Below are 19,311 nucleotides of genomic sequence, written 5' to 3' on the forward strand. Positions count from 1 at the left end.
GGCATGTTGGATCATAGTAAGAAGCTGAATTACTCAGTAGCCACTCACCAGAAACAAGTCCTTCATTTCCAGAAAACCTAGTGTGTTACTTACTGTCCTGCTCTGGAATGAAAACAATGCAGAAGAGCTTTAGACTAGAACAAACAAACCAAACCAAATGAACCTTGGAACTGAGACATAATTTTCCTCAGAATATTTCCCATTCCTTCGTGTTGGCTTCCATAGTCTGCGAGGCTGTCCCTATGTTATGCTGTGAGGTGAAGAAGTGCCGGATGGCTGCATTTCAGCCGCTAAGGACATCAGGAAAGGGCTGTTGCTCCCTTTGCTTTCTGTGACTCTCATGGGTCCTCAGGAAGTGCTTCTGGAGATGACGACACCACCCCCAGAGGGATCTAGAGCAGATGCTTCCAGTGATTGCACCTGCCCACCTCCAATGGAGGAGACCACAGCTGGAGAAGCTCCCTGATTCCCTCATGTTATGTCAGTGGGGCTGGGCCAGGGCTGGGCTCCTCCCAGGCTCCCGTCGCAGGTGGCCGAGGATATCGGTTGCTGGTACTATTCTTCTAGCTTCTAGACGAGCCACTGTCACGAAAAGGTAGCAGACCCTCCCTGTCTACACAGTAAGATTACCGGCTTAGTGCAGGGAGAAACCCCTCAAGAGGCTTAGGATCGATAAGAACTGAGGGACATGTCCCTCTGCAAGTGGTTGCTGTACCTCTTCATTCTCATGCCTGTGGCAGGGCTTCATGGCCAACTTGTTCAGAGTCCTGTCCTGGGCGACCTGGCATTTTGCAGCCCTGGTCCTGTGTGGGTGGAATCCATTGCATGAAGTAGTTTTCACTGATGTTCACAGCACTGCTGGGGTCAGAGTCACCCCTGATTGACACTTTGGATGCCAGACTGAAGATGGTGATGTGCCAGGGCTTTAAGAGCTGGGCTTCTTAGAACCTGGGAGGACACCGTCCCTTTGATGAAGAGTTTGAGGAGCTCTGCTAAGTGATAAGGGGATTCCACAATTTTGTGAAACAGCCAGCCAAACAAAATCAAATGGCCTCCGCGGAGTGGTCCCAGGATGGCTTAAAGTATTTGCTTTGTTTCTGAGACAGTCCTCCTGGATTTTGAGTGTCACGCGTGAGGGCGAAAGTGCTGGCAGCCTTGCACCAGCCTGTGGGATTGGCCTGTGATTACTCCATCCTTTCTTGACTCCATGCAGAGTAGGATGCCCTGTGGTTCCTCATCTGGTGACACCTAGACATCACTGCGTGATCCCAGAGAGCAGGAGAGAAGAGCTATGAAGAACTGGACATGTCCGGGGGCTGGGGGCAGGAAGAAGCTTGACCAAAGGCACTCAGGTTGGCTTCTTTGTTTTAAGAGTTAGTGTTAGATATTTTAGAAAAGGGGCTCTTTGGGCTTCCACAATCCGTAACGTTAGTAGTAATTGCATTGGTGAGCTTGGGGGAGATCAAGATTATTTTTCTTTCTTTTCTTTTTTTTCCTTTAAGACCATCTGTCTTCTCCCAAGTCTGAAAAGGAGAGAAGTGGGGAGAATCAGGGCTACAGATCCACCAGACCGCAGTTCTGGGCTGGCTTGTCACCCCTGCCGTCTGGCTTCAGAATTCCCCCTTAGCCATCCTGGGCCTCACTTTCTTTGTCTGTAAATGGGAAGTTACTGGGTGATGCTGAAGATGTTTGTCAAATGCCTTCTGCCTGGTAGGGACCCAATAACTTATGAAGATTGGTGATGTGGCAGATTTAGACACTGTTCTAAAATCAAGAAATGAGATAGCCTTTCTCCTTATTGTTAAATAGCGGGGCCTCTCCAAATATCACACAAAAGCCAAGTGGTCAGAGTATTAAGGATATTCCCTGGAAAAGAAAAAACCTTCAGAGCAGCAAGTGTTACAAATGTTAGTGTGTGGAAGGAGGGTTTTGTGAAGTGTTCAGAGGTGTCTCAGGAGATTATGTGTCAGAACCCACTCAGGAAGGAGCCCGTAGTAGATGTCATCCAATGCCCAATGTCATTCATTGGGCCTATGTCACTGGCCAGGAATCCATGCTTTGAGTAGGGCTGGCAAAGCCTATGTCCTGTTCTGGCTGTCCACAGTTCATCTTCACCCCTCTAATGCTTGCTTGCTCCCTCTCCTCTTCCTGCCCTCCGTCCTCTTCCTTATCATGCTTCTTCATCAAAAGTGCACATCAGCTGTGGACTCCCATCTGCCCTGATGGAGGTGGGCACTGGGACATGTTTTCACAAGCCTTCCAGGTGACCCTGTTGGATACTGCAGTGTGAGGGCCACCTGTCTAGCCTCGAGGGCTGGACTGTTCCCTGCTGTACAAACCAGTGTCCCTGCCTGCTTTGGGGTCTGATGTGTGGGCATTGTTGGGAAGCTGCTAGAGGCAGAGGATGGGTGAATGGAAGGCCAGCAAGCACACAGGCCTGCCCTTTCAGGCCACGGGGATGGGGATAAGGGTTGTCTGTCCCTGTGAAGGTGGGAGGGTGGTAAAGTTGGGTGTCAGATTGGTCAGTGGAGCCGTGCATCAAGCGATAGCTGCTGGAAAATGAGAATGTCCTATTAGGTGAAACCAGGTGGAGGAAAATAGTCACAGGACAGCAGTGGCTATGGACTCTCTTATGCCAACAAAGAATAGGGACTTGCTCAGAGCAATTGATGATTGTTAGATGTTGATGAAGAACAGTGCTTTCAGTTTATGGTGTAGAAAAAGAGGTCTGGATGAGACCGCCTCATATTTGAGACAGTTATCAACATAAAGAGTTTTTGACAATAGTGCATCTCTTCTGCTTATGTCTGGTTCTTTGAGACACCTTTTTTTTTTTTTTTTTTTAGCATCCCTTGTGTGAAAGGCATCGAGGTAAGCTCTGTGGTGTGACCATGGCTCACGTTCTGGAGAGGGCAGCCCACCCATCCAGTGAGTCTAATACATAAGGGGTTTCATTATTATCACAACCACAAACACATCTAGCAATTAATTTGTGCTTAATGGATGCTGATACAGTTTTAAATGCTTTATGTGGATTATATTATGAAACTCAATATGCTAGAGATATTTCATAGAGGAGGAAATGGAGCTTCAGCGAAAGTTCTCAAAGTCACACAGCCAGGGAGTCCTAGACTCAGATTTGGACTTCAGTGCCTATGGAAGCCCAATGCAGAAGCAACCACGTTCAGTTAGCATTGGATTGCAGATGGGCACAGCATCATGTTGATTTTTTTTATTTCTTTTTTTTTTTTTTTTTGCGAAAAGAACCAATTTTGATTCCATTTAATTTCAGAATATTTGCCAATTTGCATAGCTGGCAGTACAGACCGGGAGAGATGTTCTAATCCTAGCTTTCTGAGGGCTGCTGTAATCCAGGTGGTGATTGTTGCACCCAGCTGACCGGCCAAGTAGGCAACGTGTAATTAACCGCTGTAGGTCTTCTGTGATCGGCCAGTTCTGAGTAAGAGCTACCTGATTATGTTGTAAAACACAGCAACGGAGGGAATGTGTCCTGCCAAGTCTAAAATACACCCTGCACTGGTCGGTGTGAATGTGATTACACATGGCAATTGTGACTTCCTGTTTTCAAGATGAAAGACTTACAGAGCTTTATCAGAAAGATTTCACAGGCCTTCCGTGAAGCTATCGCATATGACTCAGAGAAAACACTGAAATCATTTCATGGCAAGTGAATCTGCGCCATATGGATAGTTTTTCTAAAATGTGTACATCAGCTTAAAAGAAGAATACCAGATGATCCATAAAAGATCCATAAAAGGTGTTTGATGGTACGTAGTTCAGAATATTAAAGAAAGGAAATTTTCAAAATACTTGGAAAAGGTTTACGGTTGGCTTTTCTAAAACCAAGATTTGAAAGACAAGAGGGCTTTGTTGAGGGGGGCATTTTCACCTTACTCTGGTTTTCAGAGTCGGTGACCTCTGTGTAGTGTGGGAACAGTCTGGCGAGAAGCCTTCTTTTTTTTTTTTTTTTAATTTATTTTTTATTGGTATTCAATTTACTAACATACAGAATAACCCCCAGTGCCGTCACCCATTCACTCCCACCCCCCGCCCTCCTCCCCTTCTACCACCCCTAGTTCGTTTCCCAGAGTTAGCAGTCTTTACGTTCTGTCTCCCTTTCTGATATTTCCCACACATTTCTTCTCCCTTCCCTTATATTCCCTTTCACTATTATTTATATTCCCCAAATGAATGAGAACATATAATGTTTGTCCTTCTCCGACTGACTTACTTCACTCAGCATAATTCTTTTACTCATTTGCTACCTGCTGTGTGTACCTGCTGTCTGGTCCATTTAAACACACATACAAACACACACACATACACACACTTAATGCCTACTGTGCCAGGCATTATGCTCACACCCTGTAAGGGGCTCATCCAGTTCAGCACCTGCTTCACCTTCATTGGCAGAGGTGGTTGGTGGGATGGCACACGGGGTGGGGCAAGAGCAGAACTGGAAGGCATCTAGTCAGACGAAGACGGAACTCGCCCCTCAGAGCTTGAAGTCAGGTCCCCACTTAGCACCTAGTAGCTTTGTGGCCTTGGGTCAGTGACTTCATCTCTTTGAACCTCAATTTTCTGTTGGGGATTATGACATGTATCCTACTTAACCTGGAAGTTCTTGGAAGGACGATTTAACTATGTGAGGACTTGTGGCAAACTGTGAAGCTCTGTAAGGCAGGCAGTGTGGTTGGTGGCCGGGGGCTAGCCTCGGCCCTGTTCCCCCCTGAGTTTCTTGCTCAGTAGGCTTAGCTTCATTCTCCAGCCCTGGCATGTGAGTGGCAACACAGCAGCTTGGAGCCTGGGGTGAAAGCCTGGAGAGTTTGAGGGGGCAGCTACTGTCCCTGCCATTGGGGGGGCGGGCCTGGCGTGGGTCAAGACAGAGCCATGGGCTGGGGACTTCAGGCAATAAACTTGCGCCGTCTGAGACTGAACTCCTTGTCCTTGGAATCTTACTCCTTCCTGCTTCCTCAGGGACCCTGTCACTTTTCCAGTGATCTTTTCCCTTATTATGGTTTTGTCAGGACTTTACTGTTGAGTGTCAGGGGTTATTTGTGTGGAGCAGAGACCTGCCGCGTTCCCAAGGCCCAGCAGTGACGGTGCGCCCTCCAGGAACACTTTGCACTGTGGCGTGTGTGGCTGGAAGTGTCCCAGGACTGAAGCAGAGCCACAGGGCAGAGAATACCCTCTCTGTTCAAAAATTTATTTTTGATCTGACCCCTTTAAGACCTGCGTGTGTGTGTGTGTGTGTGTGTGTGTGTTCGGTACATTTGCCCATCTTGCTGAAGATCGTCCCAGAACTTCCATGTTGGTGTGTTGCTTTCTGCAGTGGTGAGAGTGTTGCCGTAGGCCACTCTCATCTTTAGGACAAGAGATGGGGCGAGGCGTAACACTGAGGGCAGTCAAGTTGGTAACAGCACCATAGACATGTGTCCTGTTTGTTGCTGTGCCTCAGGAAATAGACTGTGGCAGCCATGGTTGGGTGGTAACCCTGCCATTTCTGCCCAAAAAACAAGCAGTGCAAATGGCCTGTGGCAGCCTGAGCAGGCATCATTTATCAGCGAGAGGTTCCTTCAAGGAGGTATGAGCTTTTTATAGAAGAAAAAGAACATCCTATGTTGTTGGCAGAGATCATTTTCACTTTGTAAACTTTTTAAAAACATAGTACTGACCTTTGCCCAAAGCTGGGCACCCCGTGAAATCAAACCCCAACCTCAGGTGGTTCACCCTCAGAGACTCTGTGTAATGACTCATGAGAGTGTCTTCTTTTAAAACTACATTTTGTGTGTGTGGTGACAGTTTGTGTTGGAGGCACACAGAGGGAAACATGACTTGGAAGCTGTGAAGACAGAATGAAGAGAGGTTTTTGCTTCCTGTGAAATTTTCTCTTGACTTCTATGCCCTCACTCATGGCTCATGTCAAGTCTGTTTCATGACTTTCGCACAAATCTGAAAATGACACAAACACTATTCCTGAGAAAGTAAACTTGGTTATGTGTTTTGCTTTGATGAATGTCCTCTGGAAATCTGCTAACTTTAAAAACAAACTAAAATGTCATTGTTGATAAATGAGACTAAGCATGCTGCTCATTATTCATATTTTGCTTTTCATACGTGGCTTTTATAAGACATTTTCCCCAGTATTTAAAAAAATTCTTCTCCCTCAGGCCCCACACAAGGTCTGTTCATCAGTGACCCATGCTGATGAAGGAAATTTCGTGTCCACCTGTGTGGCACAGTCACCTGTGGATAGTCCAAACACTTAATAAGTTTTGGCAGCCTGGATCTTTCTAGAACCATGGGGCATGGTATGAAGGGTATGAAGTATGAAGGGAACTCATACGGATAACCAGGTTGTAGGATTAATATAGGACCTCATACAGTTCATCGATGCTGTGCCATTAATGAGTTGGGCTAACAATACTGAACACATTTGGCAAATTATTTTCCTTTGGACTATATAAATGAGCATATTTATCATTTCTATAATCACTTGGTGGTCCCTAATTTTTATAGAGGCTAGTCCTTGAAATTGAGAGCCTACCTCTTAACCTGGAACAAAACCAAGATCAGTTTAGTAAAACCCCAGGGCAAGTGGTTACACTCACACCACCAGGTGCAAGGGCAAGTTTCATGTACTTCATCCTTTGACTGCACTATTGGATCAAAAAACCAAAAAATCTTAATAATAACTACTTTTTGTATTGGAGAAGATTCTATTGAATACCATAACATGGTATTCCTTTAGGAATAGGAGTGCCCTATAATTGAGTAGGTAACTCCAGCTGATGTACAAAAGGATATTCTTTTTGATGTGTCTGACTTTTCAGAATAACCATCTCTAATGGCGATTGATTTATTGTGTTATTGAAGCTTGTACTAACTCATGACAATAGATTTTGTTTTTATGTCTTTGCTTAGCTGGGAAGTTTCCGGTCTAAAACATTAGGTTGGAATTGATGATGGGGCCAATGTAGATGGTTGAAGAACAACACCTGGGAAGAACTTGGCTTCTGGAACTGGAGAGATGCTTATTAGCCTCCCTGTATCCCTCTTGTAGGGCTGAAGTGTGGTCCAGGCAGTGTGGTCATCATGGGGCCCTCCTGCCCTTGTTCCCAAACTTATCAGCTCTTTAACTGATATAAAAGCAAGACTTTAACCACTAAGCGTTGGCCACCAGAATGCATTGCTTTGGAAAAGTTAGCGATCGGGGCATTTCTTGAGATTATCATTTAGCAAGAAAATTTCTAGACGTTGATTTCACGAGAAGGAAAGAGCAGAGACTGGGGATGACAGCATCATTTGTCTGGAGGGGCAAAACAGCCATGTAAGAGAAATTGAGATAAAAAGCAAAAACCAGTTAGTATTTAGCTCTTAGCGATTTACTGTAAAGACAAGGAAAGCCTGTCTTTTTTGAACCTTAGAGTGGAAAGCTTCCTGGAGGACCGTTATAAAGAGCCCAGAAGTGTATTTGCTCTATTTTTACACTGACCTTTTCGCTCTCACCAGAGAATATATAATTTTGGCCTTAAGAAGGCAAAATGGATGAGAAAGAATGTTATAAAACATCCAAGATATCTGGCTGGCAGCCTCACAATGGCATGTTTTTGCTTTAAGTTCTTGAGACCCCTTGGTCTGAAATGTGGGGAGGGACACGTGTGTGGAGAGTCGATACCCTTGGGGGAGAAGTGTTCCTATTAGAATTGATTGTCAAAACCCGGCTGCTTGGGCCCAACTGCTAATTGCTGTAGCTCAGTCTTCGGACAGACTGTATATACTCAGTGGCTCACTCTGAGGGGTATACTGTTTAATAATGTCTGTGTCATGTCCTCTTTAAGAAAAGGAAGTGCCCAACAAGCCCTTGCGTGTCCGTGTCCGATCCTCAGACGACCGGCTGTCCGTTGCGTGGAAGGCACCGCGCCTGTCGGGAGCCAAGAGTCCACGCAGATCGCGGGGTTTCCTTCTGGGCTACGGGGAAAGTGGCCGCAAGATGAATTATGTCCCACTGACAAGGGATGAGCGGACACACGAAATTAAAAAGCTGGGTGAGTTTCACGTTAATTGGTATCCGATGTTTTGCTGACCTTTGCCATCATGCCAATACTTAGAAGCCCGTTCGTGACAGACAGGTGTATTTGAGGTGCTGTGTTCGTTTTCCAGGTCTGACGATTACTCACGACTGTACTCTTTGCTGTGTCCTCCATCTGTGCCTCCATCCTTTCAACCTTCGGTGGCAGGACCAGGCCTCCCTCCCAGTGCCCAGCAACTGCTGCCTGACCCGTTAGAACAGTTCCTTGAGCTGGGCCGTTTCTCTGGATGTGGGAGGGAAGCTAATGCTTTTCTCATCTTGCCTCTGCTTTCACCGTCTTGTTCTTTCAAGCTTTGTCTTAGATCCCAGGACACTGGACCTTGGGTCCTTTCAAGATGAGATGTGATGGCAGCTGCTGGAGCCTGCACATCAGGCCTGCCCTCCTCCTTTTTTGCAAACCCTTTGTGGTGAAGGAAGCATTGGCCATGTCTGCTGGGACGTGAAGAGATGATGCATATGGTTCTAGCTCAGGGCAAGGCCTGACCTTTGCTGCTCGTACTCACTGATAAGCCCGGAGAGTGGCGCAGGCCATGGTCTGAGTGAGGCGATGCTGCAAACTCCTGGTTTTCTCCCCCTCTCCTCACATCCCCTTACTTACCTGATTAGTTTGGCGGGAGGTGCTAGGTTGTCCCTCTATGGGTCCTCTTCCTGGGGGAAGCCAAGCTGCAGAGAGCACACGATCTGCTCAGCTCCTCTGGGCCTAAGTCATGTAGGGCCCAGGGCTGCTGGGCAGCAGAGTCTGCATAGTTCTGGGGCTCATACTAGAAAGCACACTTGCTGCATGTTCTCCAACATAGATCATACCAGCAATAAATATGTTGGCCACACTGCTTAGTCTTCAGTCGCTTCCAAAGTGGATCAGTATGTGGCAAGGAAGGAGGGGTGATTTATTGGGTCCTCCCAGAAGACTCCAGTAGGATCTGGTGGTCTCTTCACTTGTGTTAGCCAGGCCTCGCTCAGTTTCCAGCATCAGTGAAGTGGGCTGGAGGTGGGAAGGAGGACCGGCTCTGGGCAAAGGAGCCCAGAAGGGCACAGAGCTGAAGGTTTGTGCTGTGAACAGAGTCACCCATGACAAGACATGTGTCTTGCCTGTGGCACCTACCTAAGTCTTCTGTCAGACATGACGAGGGACAGGCAAGTGGTGGGAAATGAGACTGGGGAGACAAGATAGAGAAATGTGAGAAGTGAGGGAGAGGAGAACCCAGAGTGAGGGTTCCTGGCTCGCAGCACCAATGAACGGCAGTTCGGGGCTCAGGAGACAGCCTGGTGAGAAAGGTGGTGGTGGAAATGGGGCTGCCTGTGGGAAGAAGGCCTGCTGCCCTAGGTGCCCCAGGTGCTCCAAGAACACAATCCATTCTCTCAAGGCAGGACTACAGATTCTGGAATTTGGACAAGCAGCTCTCAGTTTCTCAGGACTCCCAAGGCTGGCCCCTTGGGCTGCATGGCAGGTGCTGATCAGGGCCGATTTGATCTGGTTGGAGACACTAGTGGAAGGCCAGGCTGGATTCCCTTTCTGGTCTAGAAGTCATCATCCTATTCTGCTGTCTGTTCAGCCAGCTGCTGAAGACCCTTGGACAAGTCTGCTGGGTGTTCTGCTGGGCATAGCATCCAAGCCATCTCAAAATTCACACTCCAGACTTCCCAAAGAAGACTAGCCACCTCTGCTCCAGTGCACTGGAAGCCACATGGGATTGCAGAAGAAAGTGGAGACATCAGAGCTGCACATGCTTTGTGAGGCTTCAGTATTAGCAGCGAGACCTAGAGCCAGAGGCCCAGTCATCTGGAGATTCCTCGGTCATTCACTCCCAAGCTTACCTCTTGCCCTGAATGTGTGTTGGAGGCTCTGTTTTGGTGACTTGGGCCAAATTCTATCCAGAATATCAGCAGAAGAGGAGAGTCACTCTTTCTGCATTCCTGATACTATAAGGGAGCATGTTTTCAGGGGGAGGTTTTCATTGTTCTGAGCGTTTCATTAGATGCCATGTGGCAAAACCTTGTTCAGAGCAGACAAGTTCCTCATCTGACTGGTTCTGCTGTCTCTTCACTGGCTCAATAGTGACCCCTGGCTCACCTGAAGGAAGCAGGAAGATTTGTTTGCTCCTTGAAGTTGAGCCCATGTGGAAACTGAGGTCAGGGCTGGGCTCCAGTCCCAGCCTGATGGACACAGCTTCTTGTGTCTCCATGACAACATGTTGGCTTTTGAATTTTCACCAAACAAGAAAATGTTGGACTTGCCATAATGAATGATCTCCGAGCCATGAGGAGGAAAAAATATCCCTGATTCTGGCTCCATCATAGTGGGGAGGATGCAGGGAATTCTGGGGATGACATCACAGTGGGCCTGCTGTGTCATAGGAGGCCAGGGTCTTCATTTTATCCTACGTAGGATTTTAATTCCACTTCTGAGATGCCATTGAAAGCATGGTGCCCACAGAAAATGGCCAGGGAAGCTTGGAGAAAGGTGGACCCAAGGTCCTGTCAGCAAAAATCCTACTCTCTCGGTCATTCATGAAGCACATGTGATTGAACATCTTCTGTGTCAGGCCCCTTGGGGGAAACTGGAGTCCCAGCAGTCCCCCATGGAGACAAACCACAGAGTGTGTCTTGAGAGCAGAGGCAATAGAACAGGCCTGGGAGGCAGGAAGTGCTGTGGTGGGTGCCCAGGGCCGAGTCCCATCCAGGAAAGCATGGGTGGCCATAGGACCCAGAGGCCAGAGGACATGGCAAGCACCGGAGCTCGTATGGGAGCTGAAGAGTAATAAAGAAAGAGCGCATGAGTTGGGGGACCTTCCAGAAGTTACACCAGTCTGAAGTCCAGAGTTTCTGCTGAGTCATACACTTGAATTTGGGGAAGTGAGCCAATACATTGGCAGCAAAGAGTGGCCGTGGTACCTGGGGTCTCAGGGAGCGCTGAGCTGGTGATGCCGGGCTCATTTTGGAAATATTATTTCCAGACTACCAACAATAATCAGGGGCCCAGAATGCAGTGTGTTGTTATTCCAGTGAGTCTTCATTATTTCTGTGAAAAAGAGATGGTTGCTCCACAGCCAGCACTTGGCTCTGGGCCCTCCTCCCCTTTCACCCACTGTAGCAAAACCTGGGGGGTCAGACTGGCCCTGCCACCTAGTCCATGACCATGGGTAGGTCATCTCATCGCCCTGAGCCTGGTTTCTCTTCTCTGAAAAGGAGACCATAAGAGTAGCTTCCTCATGGGGCTTTTGTAGGAACTAAATGAGGAGCTGATGGGACATACTCAACATAGCCAAGAGACCAGACCCAGATATGTGAACTGTTGTGGTTTACTCTTCCTTCATGATAATCTTGGGCCAAGTTTACAGTGGAGAGCTCACAAATCAAGAATTTGGGTGTTAAAAACAATCTAGGAACTTTAAGAAATACATCAGAAATATGTAAACACCTCAATTGTGGGAAATTAGTCCTTTATTGGTGGCTCTTGATAAATGATGGGCCATTGCTTTTTAAGTTTCTTTATACATGTTCCTGGATCACAAGTTTAGAAGCAGAGTTCTTTGCTGAACTTTGGCTGCTTCCTTTGTTAATGGCACCAAGAAATTGACCTGAAGGGACTCCCTTTTTTGGAAGTTTAGTTCGATGCTCTCTGAATCCAAGTGTTACAAACTTGATTTTTCCCCTTTATAAAACATACATTTTAAAATTTGATAGTAGAATAAGACATCAGAGCCTTAGCCTAAATATTAAGTTACTCATTCACAGCATGAGTTTCACCTGGTGTGTGTGTGTGTGTGTGTGTGTGTGTGTGTAGAGATAGAGGATGTTCAAAGGTTGTCAGATATTATCCCCTTGCCCTGAAATATGACTGGTCACAGCAGTTTACATAAATAAGTTTCTCCATGTGAGGTTTTTGAACACTGGTCTCCTTTTATGTTTAGTTGACATGTTGTTTGTAAAAACAAAAGGTTTATTTTCCCATTACTGTGAAGGTTTGCAATGCCTAAAGGAAGACCTCCAGTGTTGCAAGCTCTCATTACCATCTCAGTGTTACCTCTGCTCATTTGCTTAGGTATTACCTGATGGTGTTGTCATCTGCATTAGAAGTATATCATATTGGGGCACCTGGGTGGCTCAGTCAGACCCTGACTCTTGACTGAGCCCACTCAGGTCATGATCTCAGGGTAGTGAGATCGAGCCCCCTGTTGGGCTCCCTGCTGAGTGTGGACCCTGCTTAAGATTCTTTCTCTCTCCCCCTAACCCTCCCTCCTCCCTGTGCTCACTCTATCTCAAAAAAATTAATTAATTAAATAAAAATAAAGAAATATGTCATATCGCCTCATTTTTATTCTTGAACTGATTAAGGCTGCTGCAGAAAGCTCAGTCAATAGAGCCTGGAGTTAAGCATTAGCTACTCTGGATTCAGAGAAGATTATGGGTCCTTCTTAGGGCATGCCCGTGTGCAAATCAGTCAAGTTTCTCATGTCTTAATGTCCTTACCTACAAAACAAGAAGGTCAAATTGGAATTTAATCAAAGTCTTATCTGGATCCCAGATTTTAAGATTCTGTGGTAACTTGAAAGTTTCAAGTTCTATTTCATCACTGTAATTTTTTTTTCAAAATATAGTTTTCAAGTTTAGATTCATTTGGATACTAGTGGGCCCAGTGTATGATTTGGGGAGCAGAGTGGAGGGAATTAACTGAAAGAACAATCCAGAAATAAAGGACATGCTTAAACTCTTACATTTGCTCTTAGCAAATCTTTGGAGGCTCAGTTCTGAGGATTTCAGTTTCTAAGGGCCTAGGATCCTCTCTGGACTGCTAACCTATATACTCACTGTTCTTGTCTCGCTCTCTTCTTTTTGATGACAGATAAAAAACTGAGTGACCTCTCTTCTCTATTTTGGAGGTAAAAAGAAATTGGGGGAATTCTGTGGGCAAATACATTATTATTTTATTTTTTAAACATGGTTCATCTTTCTTTGATGTTGAGATAGGACCCCTTTCCTAAGAATTACAGGTAATAAGGGTGCCTGGGTGGTACAGTTAGTTGAACGGCTGACTCTTGGTTTCAGCTCAGGTCGTGATCTCAGGGTCCTGGTATCGAGCCCTGTGTCGGGCTTCACACTCAGCACAGAGTCTGCTTGAGACTCTTTCCCTCTTGCTTTGTCCCTCCCTTCCTGCTCTCTCTCTCTCTCTCTAAAATAAATAAAATCTTAAAAAAAATTATAAGTAATAATTACTTCTGCATTTTCTTACATAACAGTGAGCCTACTTTCTAATTTTCTTGGTCTCATCTTTAATTGTCCTGAAGAAGTTGGAATACCCCAGAAGGACGAGATGGGAAGGGAGGGGGTATGCAGAGAGTGAGGGTGTGCGTTCTGGAAAGCCAAGTGCAGAGCCTCATCCCTTGCCGGTTGGTCCACAGCCTCGGAGTCGGTGTATGTGGTCTCCCTGCAGTCCATGAACTCACAGGGCCAGAGTCAGCCTGTCTACAGGGCTGCCCTAACGAAACGGAAGATTTCAGGTATGTTTTCAAGGATGCATCTGCTCATGTCATGGTCTGTGTGGATGCATTGTTGTTTCCAAATGATGCTGCCTGAGTGAGAATTACATGGATTTCATTGAGTATGAAGGAAACCCCAAGGCTTGGCCACATCTTGGATACGAGTGCGTTTCTTTTTTACTCGGAGATGAGAGTGTGCTCCCGAAGAAGTATATTTCTCTTTATAATCTTGAATGGCTTTCCTTTGCAGCAGATTTGCTGCAATAGGTGCAGCCAAGCCTTGGCTCCATTTAAAATCACAGCATAACCCACACATCAGTTGCCCTGGTGGCAGACCCTGAGCAGAGAGAAATAAGAGAAGTGTGGAGGAAGCAGTGTGCAAGTTCTACACTCATACTTCATTTTAGCTAAAATCTCCCAAACATAACCTTGAGAAGAGTGAGAAAAATGTAGTGAGGTTTGCTCATAGCCTAATCATTGGTCATTTACTAAGAGATGTTTTTTTCCTCCATCCATTCACAGATTTTTTTTTTTTATATCACTCACACCTTAATAAATTACACATACCTATTCTGGATCTTATGCCTCAATTTAAAGAGACAACCTGCAGTGTGGCTATTTTCATGAATTCACAATGTATTTGTGATTACAGTTTTATAGGACAGAGCAGGCATTAAATTATTATGTATATTTCTATATTATCATTTTACTTTTATAATGATTATAGTTGCTTACGTTGTGTGACAAAAGTCTCAAATGCATGATGCTGCATTTTCATTTTTCATTGTTCACTGCTATAGTAGAAGTGACTGTATTGCTTTTCTAACAGGCTATTTCTACACCTCCCCCCCACTTGTAGCAAAAGTCATATCCTTTTGAAACATGGTCCCTGAGGCAGGAAAAGAAAAAACACAACAAACGATATCCCCAAGAGACTAAAATGCAAAACCAAAGCCTGTAAGTCTTCATTTATGGTAGAGATTGGACAGAAACTATAGGCTTTGTGAGTACGAGGTATTCTCTTGGAAATTGGCAAACTGAGTTCTATTTTATGCCTCAATGTAACTTGCAATCTGTCTTGGAGCCACATTTTCTAAAATGTAAGGATATTGAACCCAATGTGATTTATGCATTTGTTTGAACCAGAACCTCATTTCATGCCATGATCGCTAAGGAAATGCCATGACTTGACCTTTTCTCCCCTCAAAACTTTTGCTTCCTGTAAAGATTGTATTATTTCCCAGAAACTTACAGTATGTGTTAAGAAAACACTGAGTCACTTGGAGTATCTTGGACCAAGGCAAAGCATCCCTTCTGCACTGTTCTTTATGTCCACTGAATTGGTCAGCTGTTCAAGTAAACTGCCCATTTCTTAGACTATGGGTAAGAAAAACAAGAATGGAGATTTTGGTTTTTCTGCATTGACCAATCAAACAATTGCTTAGCTTTCTATGCATTTCATTTTATCTACCTTAAGTATAAGCAATTTAAAAATTATACAGCATGAATAATGAGCTCTGGAGGCCAGAGGAACTCAGGGCAGAGTAGTCTTTAATGTGTCCCATTGTTATTTCAGAAGAGGATGAGCTAGACGTGCCTGAAGACATCAATGTCCGGGTCATGTCATCCCAATCTGTGCTTGTAGCCTGGGTGGATCCTGTTTTGGAAAAACAGAAGAAAGTTGTCGCATCAAGGTACTTTCCCTTATTTCTTTGTCTTTAAGTATGAGAGATGTGGTTTTTCTGACCCTGAAGAGACATGAGTTTATTTGAATGACTGTATCTCTTGACATATCTGAATGTTGGCCTCTTCTGTAGCTGAAGGGCAGACTATTCTATGACAAACTGGCTAATCTCAGGTGTGGTCACACATTTTCTGCAGATCAGATACTACCAGGGCCTCGTGTGTAACACACACAGCAGAACCTTGCCTCTCACTTGCTCAGAGTTTTATCTTGTGTCTGGAAATTCCCTAGATTCTGTTTCTTCAATTTGTGTTTTGTTTTGCCTCAAAACAATCTATTTGTGTGCACAAGATATGGCCTCATCTTAGAAGGAATCTTATCTTTCCTCCTGTTATCCAGGAAGGATGGCAGTAGGAAGGATTTTTATGTAGAGAGGTGGACATTTGTCGAATGCCTTCCACACCATAGTTCTTCAGACATCCTTCAAAGCCTGAATTGCTTTATATCCAGCTCAGTTGTGCACAGCAAAAGACACTATTTTGTCCTCAAGCCATGAGTTTATGCCATTCAGATTTTTATACTGATTTGCAATAACAGTAGAAGAAAAACTAATCATAAGGTTAAGATAATTTTTGCGTTTAAAAAAGCCACTGGAAAACACCATTCCTTGTTAGCAGTAGATTATTATAGCCATCAAAATTTTATGTGCTAAATGATTGAATAGTTTATATTACCAAGAGAAAGCCAAAGATTTGGTGGCCACCAGGGCACTATGTATTAACTTTTGAACCTATCTACAACCAGGAAAAGTGAATGTCCCTTAAAAAGATGAATGGAATGGAATGTTGATATTATATATGTATTTTACATATATTCCATTATTTGTATTAGATATAGTTTCTGTCACTGTCTGTTAGTAACAACAACAACAACAAAAAGACATCTCCTTCTTTTGAAAGACCTCCGGAAGCTCATAGTGATTCTCCTCCTAGCTGTTTTTTCCTGATTACCACTGGACTTTGATTCCCAACATCTTGATGAAAACAAAAGAGGGCTTGAGTTTTTTTAGCAGGACTCTTGTATTAACTGGTGGGCTGGGCTGTGTCTGCAACTAAAGTCTTATCTTGACTTATTAAATATCACCTTGTTAATGCTTCAAATACTTTCTACTGCCAAGTGGCTGCAAAGAAAATTTCTAGGGAAAGGAATACAATAAATGTCATTTGCAACTCTTAGAGTGTGGTAGATGTCTTATGTCTGGGATTGTTATTACCAAGTTTGTTCCCACTGTTTCTCTCCCTGACAATCACACAGTATAGTTTCTTTGGTAAACTCCTCTATCCTGCTCTGTTTGTTACACATTTTTGCTTCTTCCAACGCTAATAAGTTTACTCAAAACCATATGTTGCCTTTCCTTCTGAACCTATAGAAAACATGCCTGCTTTGGCATGAAATTTATCTTCTTATCTTTTTTTTTCCTGAGAGCCAAGATACCTTGGGCCAACTTCAGTTCTTGCTATTGCTTTTTCACACCACATACATGCACACACATACACACACATCCCTCAGAAGGCACTTGCCTGGTCAAAGCTGTCCCCCTTCTGTCCCTTCCCTTCTCAATCTCCTCTTGATCTCATGTGTAGTAAGACACAGTAAGTTCCATCTCTCCTAGCCTACTTTAAACATCTTTCCTGGAACTTGAGAATAAATTCTTTAACTTAATAACATAGTCAAAAACTTAGATTTTTCTTCTCTTTAATTTCTCTACTTACCTCCAGAATTCCTTATTCATGGGAAAGGAAAAAATAGCAAGGAGCCTAGTGTTCAGTTCCAGAAAAGTGATCAACTGGGTACATTGTTGCCTTGCATTTTCTTGTAGACAGTACACTGTGCGCTATCGAGAAAAGGGGGAATTGGCAAGGTGGGATCACAAGCAGACCTCCAACAGACGTGTGCTGGTGGAGAACCTGATTCCAGACACTATGTACGAATTCGCAGTCCGTATTTCACAGGGTGAAAGAGATGGCAAATGGAGTACGTCTGTCTTCCAGAGAACACCAGAATCTGGTCTGTATTTAAAATGGCCTTTGGATTTTCAAACTGAGAATTACTCTGAAAATAAGATTTAAAGATAGTTTAAGAAGCCAATGGTGATAAAAGCCAGCAGAGAGGTTTTTTAAAGTAATGTTGGCCCTAATTCTGGGACTTATTTCTACGTACTAATACAAAGAAGTTCAGGAACTATTACCTTGGGTCCATGTTTTATCCTTTGCTGGCCATATTCATTAGCATGTTATTCTGATATGTGGAGCACATTACATCCCAGGATAGCATAATCATAAATCACTGCTATATGCATGCGTGTCCCTGGGTAATGCATGGTTCTGGAGGGTAGGGGGTACTCTTCTTTCCTAAGGCTGAGCTTCTGTTTGATTCTGGGGGAGAATTTTGCTCTGTATCAATTATTTTATCTTAAACAATGTCTTTAAAAGCTTTATTAAAAAGAAGTTTGAACTAGATTTTAATCTTCTTTATGTATTTCATTATTCAACAATGAAAGAAATTTTGAATTTCTAAAAGCATTGCCCTAGATGTGTCTAAACTTGCTACGTGAGTCAGTAGCACTGACATAAATCACTATCTTGCATAAGGAGTAATGAGAGTGTAGAGCTTTCTGTCATGTGTAATAAAAATGAACACAGTAGTGCTTCAGTGGAAAATATATATGTAGGAACCATCTGTCACTTACTTTCAGAATATCCATAAAGGCATGTTTAAACCTTGGGTCCTTGTCCTTTTGCAGCTCCGACAACAGCTCCTGAAAACTTAAATGTCTGGCCAGTCAATGGCAAACCTACAGCTGTCACTGTAGCTTGGGATGCACTGCCCGAGACCGAGGGAAAAGTGAAAGGTAGGAACTTCATTATTTAAGGTGTCAGGTGCACACAAGAGTGACATACCCCAAATAGAGATGTGTATGTTGACTCTGATAAACAACGTTCTAATAGCAAGCTTGGTGACTGGAAGATCAATAGGGAAGCAACATACGTATATGGGACGCTAACCCAATGGACAAGGGTACTTCATGATGGGTTCTCATTGTCAGTAAGATCCAGGTGGTCATGAAGATGAAAAGCCATCTTTCGATGAAAGATGAAAAGTCTATCCCAGTGATTTCAGTACTGCTCTCAGGAGGGGTGTTTTTAATTGTATGGGTGTGACATCATAACCTTTACACATACAAGGAACAACGTTGTGTTGCATGCTATGGGTCTTTTCATTGTACCAATATGATCGTGGAACATGGGAATAAGCAGGAACCCTGTGGAATGACAAATGTCTTGAATGATATAATAAAAATGGGTTTGAAAAACCAAGTAATGAAATTAAAAAAATGATTTTTTTCTTATTTGTCAGCCTTTTTAATTAATATTTTTTGGTTAGGAAAAATAATGACTTTAAAATTAAAAAAGATCAAAGATGAAAAAGAATTAGAATAAAATACAGCTATTCTTAAATTTAAAAATTGTTGAGAATATGAAATAAAAACACAGATTACTTCTTTTTAGTGTAAAAACATTCAAGAACCTTCCAGAAGTCTTTTCAGAGACATTTTAGAAGGCTATCTGGAGGATTTCACCTGACATTGACTATACAGATGTACTTTAAGGATATGTTAAAGATTTTATTTATTTATTTGAGAGAGAGAGAGAGAGAGAGAGCACCAGTAGGGGGAGAGGGAGAAACAGACTTCCTGCTGAGCAGGGAGCCCGATGTGGGGCTCGATCCCAGGACCCTGCTATCATGACCTGAGCCGAAGGCAGATGCTTAAAGGGGCTGAACCACTCAGGTGCCCTGAGAATTTCTTAACTGAAAAAACTAACAGGTTCTCTTGTATTCGACTGTAAATTATCTTTGAGGACCTGTAAGGATGTCTTTCCATAGGACAATGGAAGTTAAAGAAGGCAGTTGTAGAGTAGTAGTTTCTAAACTTAATGCTTTCTCACTTTGCAGTTTTTAAAGAATATATTGTACTG

At 43.9% G+C, this 19,311-nt stretch overlaps 1 protein-coding gene and 1 long non-coding RNA gene across 2 annotated transcripts in view; one reads left to right on the plus strand and one right to left on the minus strand.

Moving 5' to 3' along the window:
• FNDC1 (fibronectin type III domain containing 1) overlaps positions 1 to 19,311 on the plus strand; it is a 101,245-nt gene that overhangs the window by 37,128 nt on the left and 44,806 nt on the right. The window contains exons 5-9 of the mRNA XM_072829562.1: positions 7,863 to 8,069; positions 13,513 to 13,611; positions 15,167 to 15,284; positions 17,154 to 17,341; positions 18,078 to 18,185. Coding sequence (XP_072685663.1) covers positions 7,863 to 8,069; positions 13,513 to 13,611; positions 15,167 to 15,284; positions 17,154 to 17,341; positions 18,078 to 18,185 — 720 coding nt within the window. The remainder of the gene's footprint in view (positions 1 to 7,862; positions 8,070 to 13,512; positions 13,612 to 15,166; positions 15,285 to 17,153; positions 17,342 to 18,077; positions 18,186 to 19,311) is intronic.
• LOC140635260 (uncharacterized) lies at positions 7,391 to 10,429 on the minus strand. The gene is made up of 2 exons (XR_012032624.1): positions 8,712 to 10,429; positions 7,391 to 8,542 (listed from the first exon to the last, which is right to left on the minus strand). It is a non-coding gene; the product is annotated as an uncharacterized lncRNA (long non-coding RNA).

Source organism: Canis lupus, chromosome 1 (genome assembly GCF_048164855.1).
Source record: "Canis lupus baileyi chromosome 1, mCanLup2.hap1, whole genome shotgun sequence".
Lineage (NCBI taxonomy): Eukaryota > Metazoa > Chordata > Mammalia > Carnivora > Canidae > Canis > Canis lupus.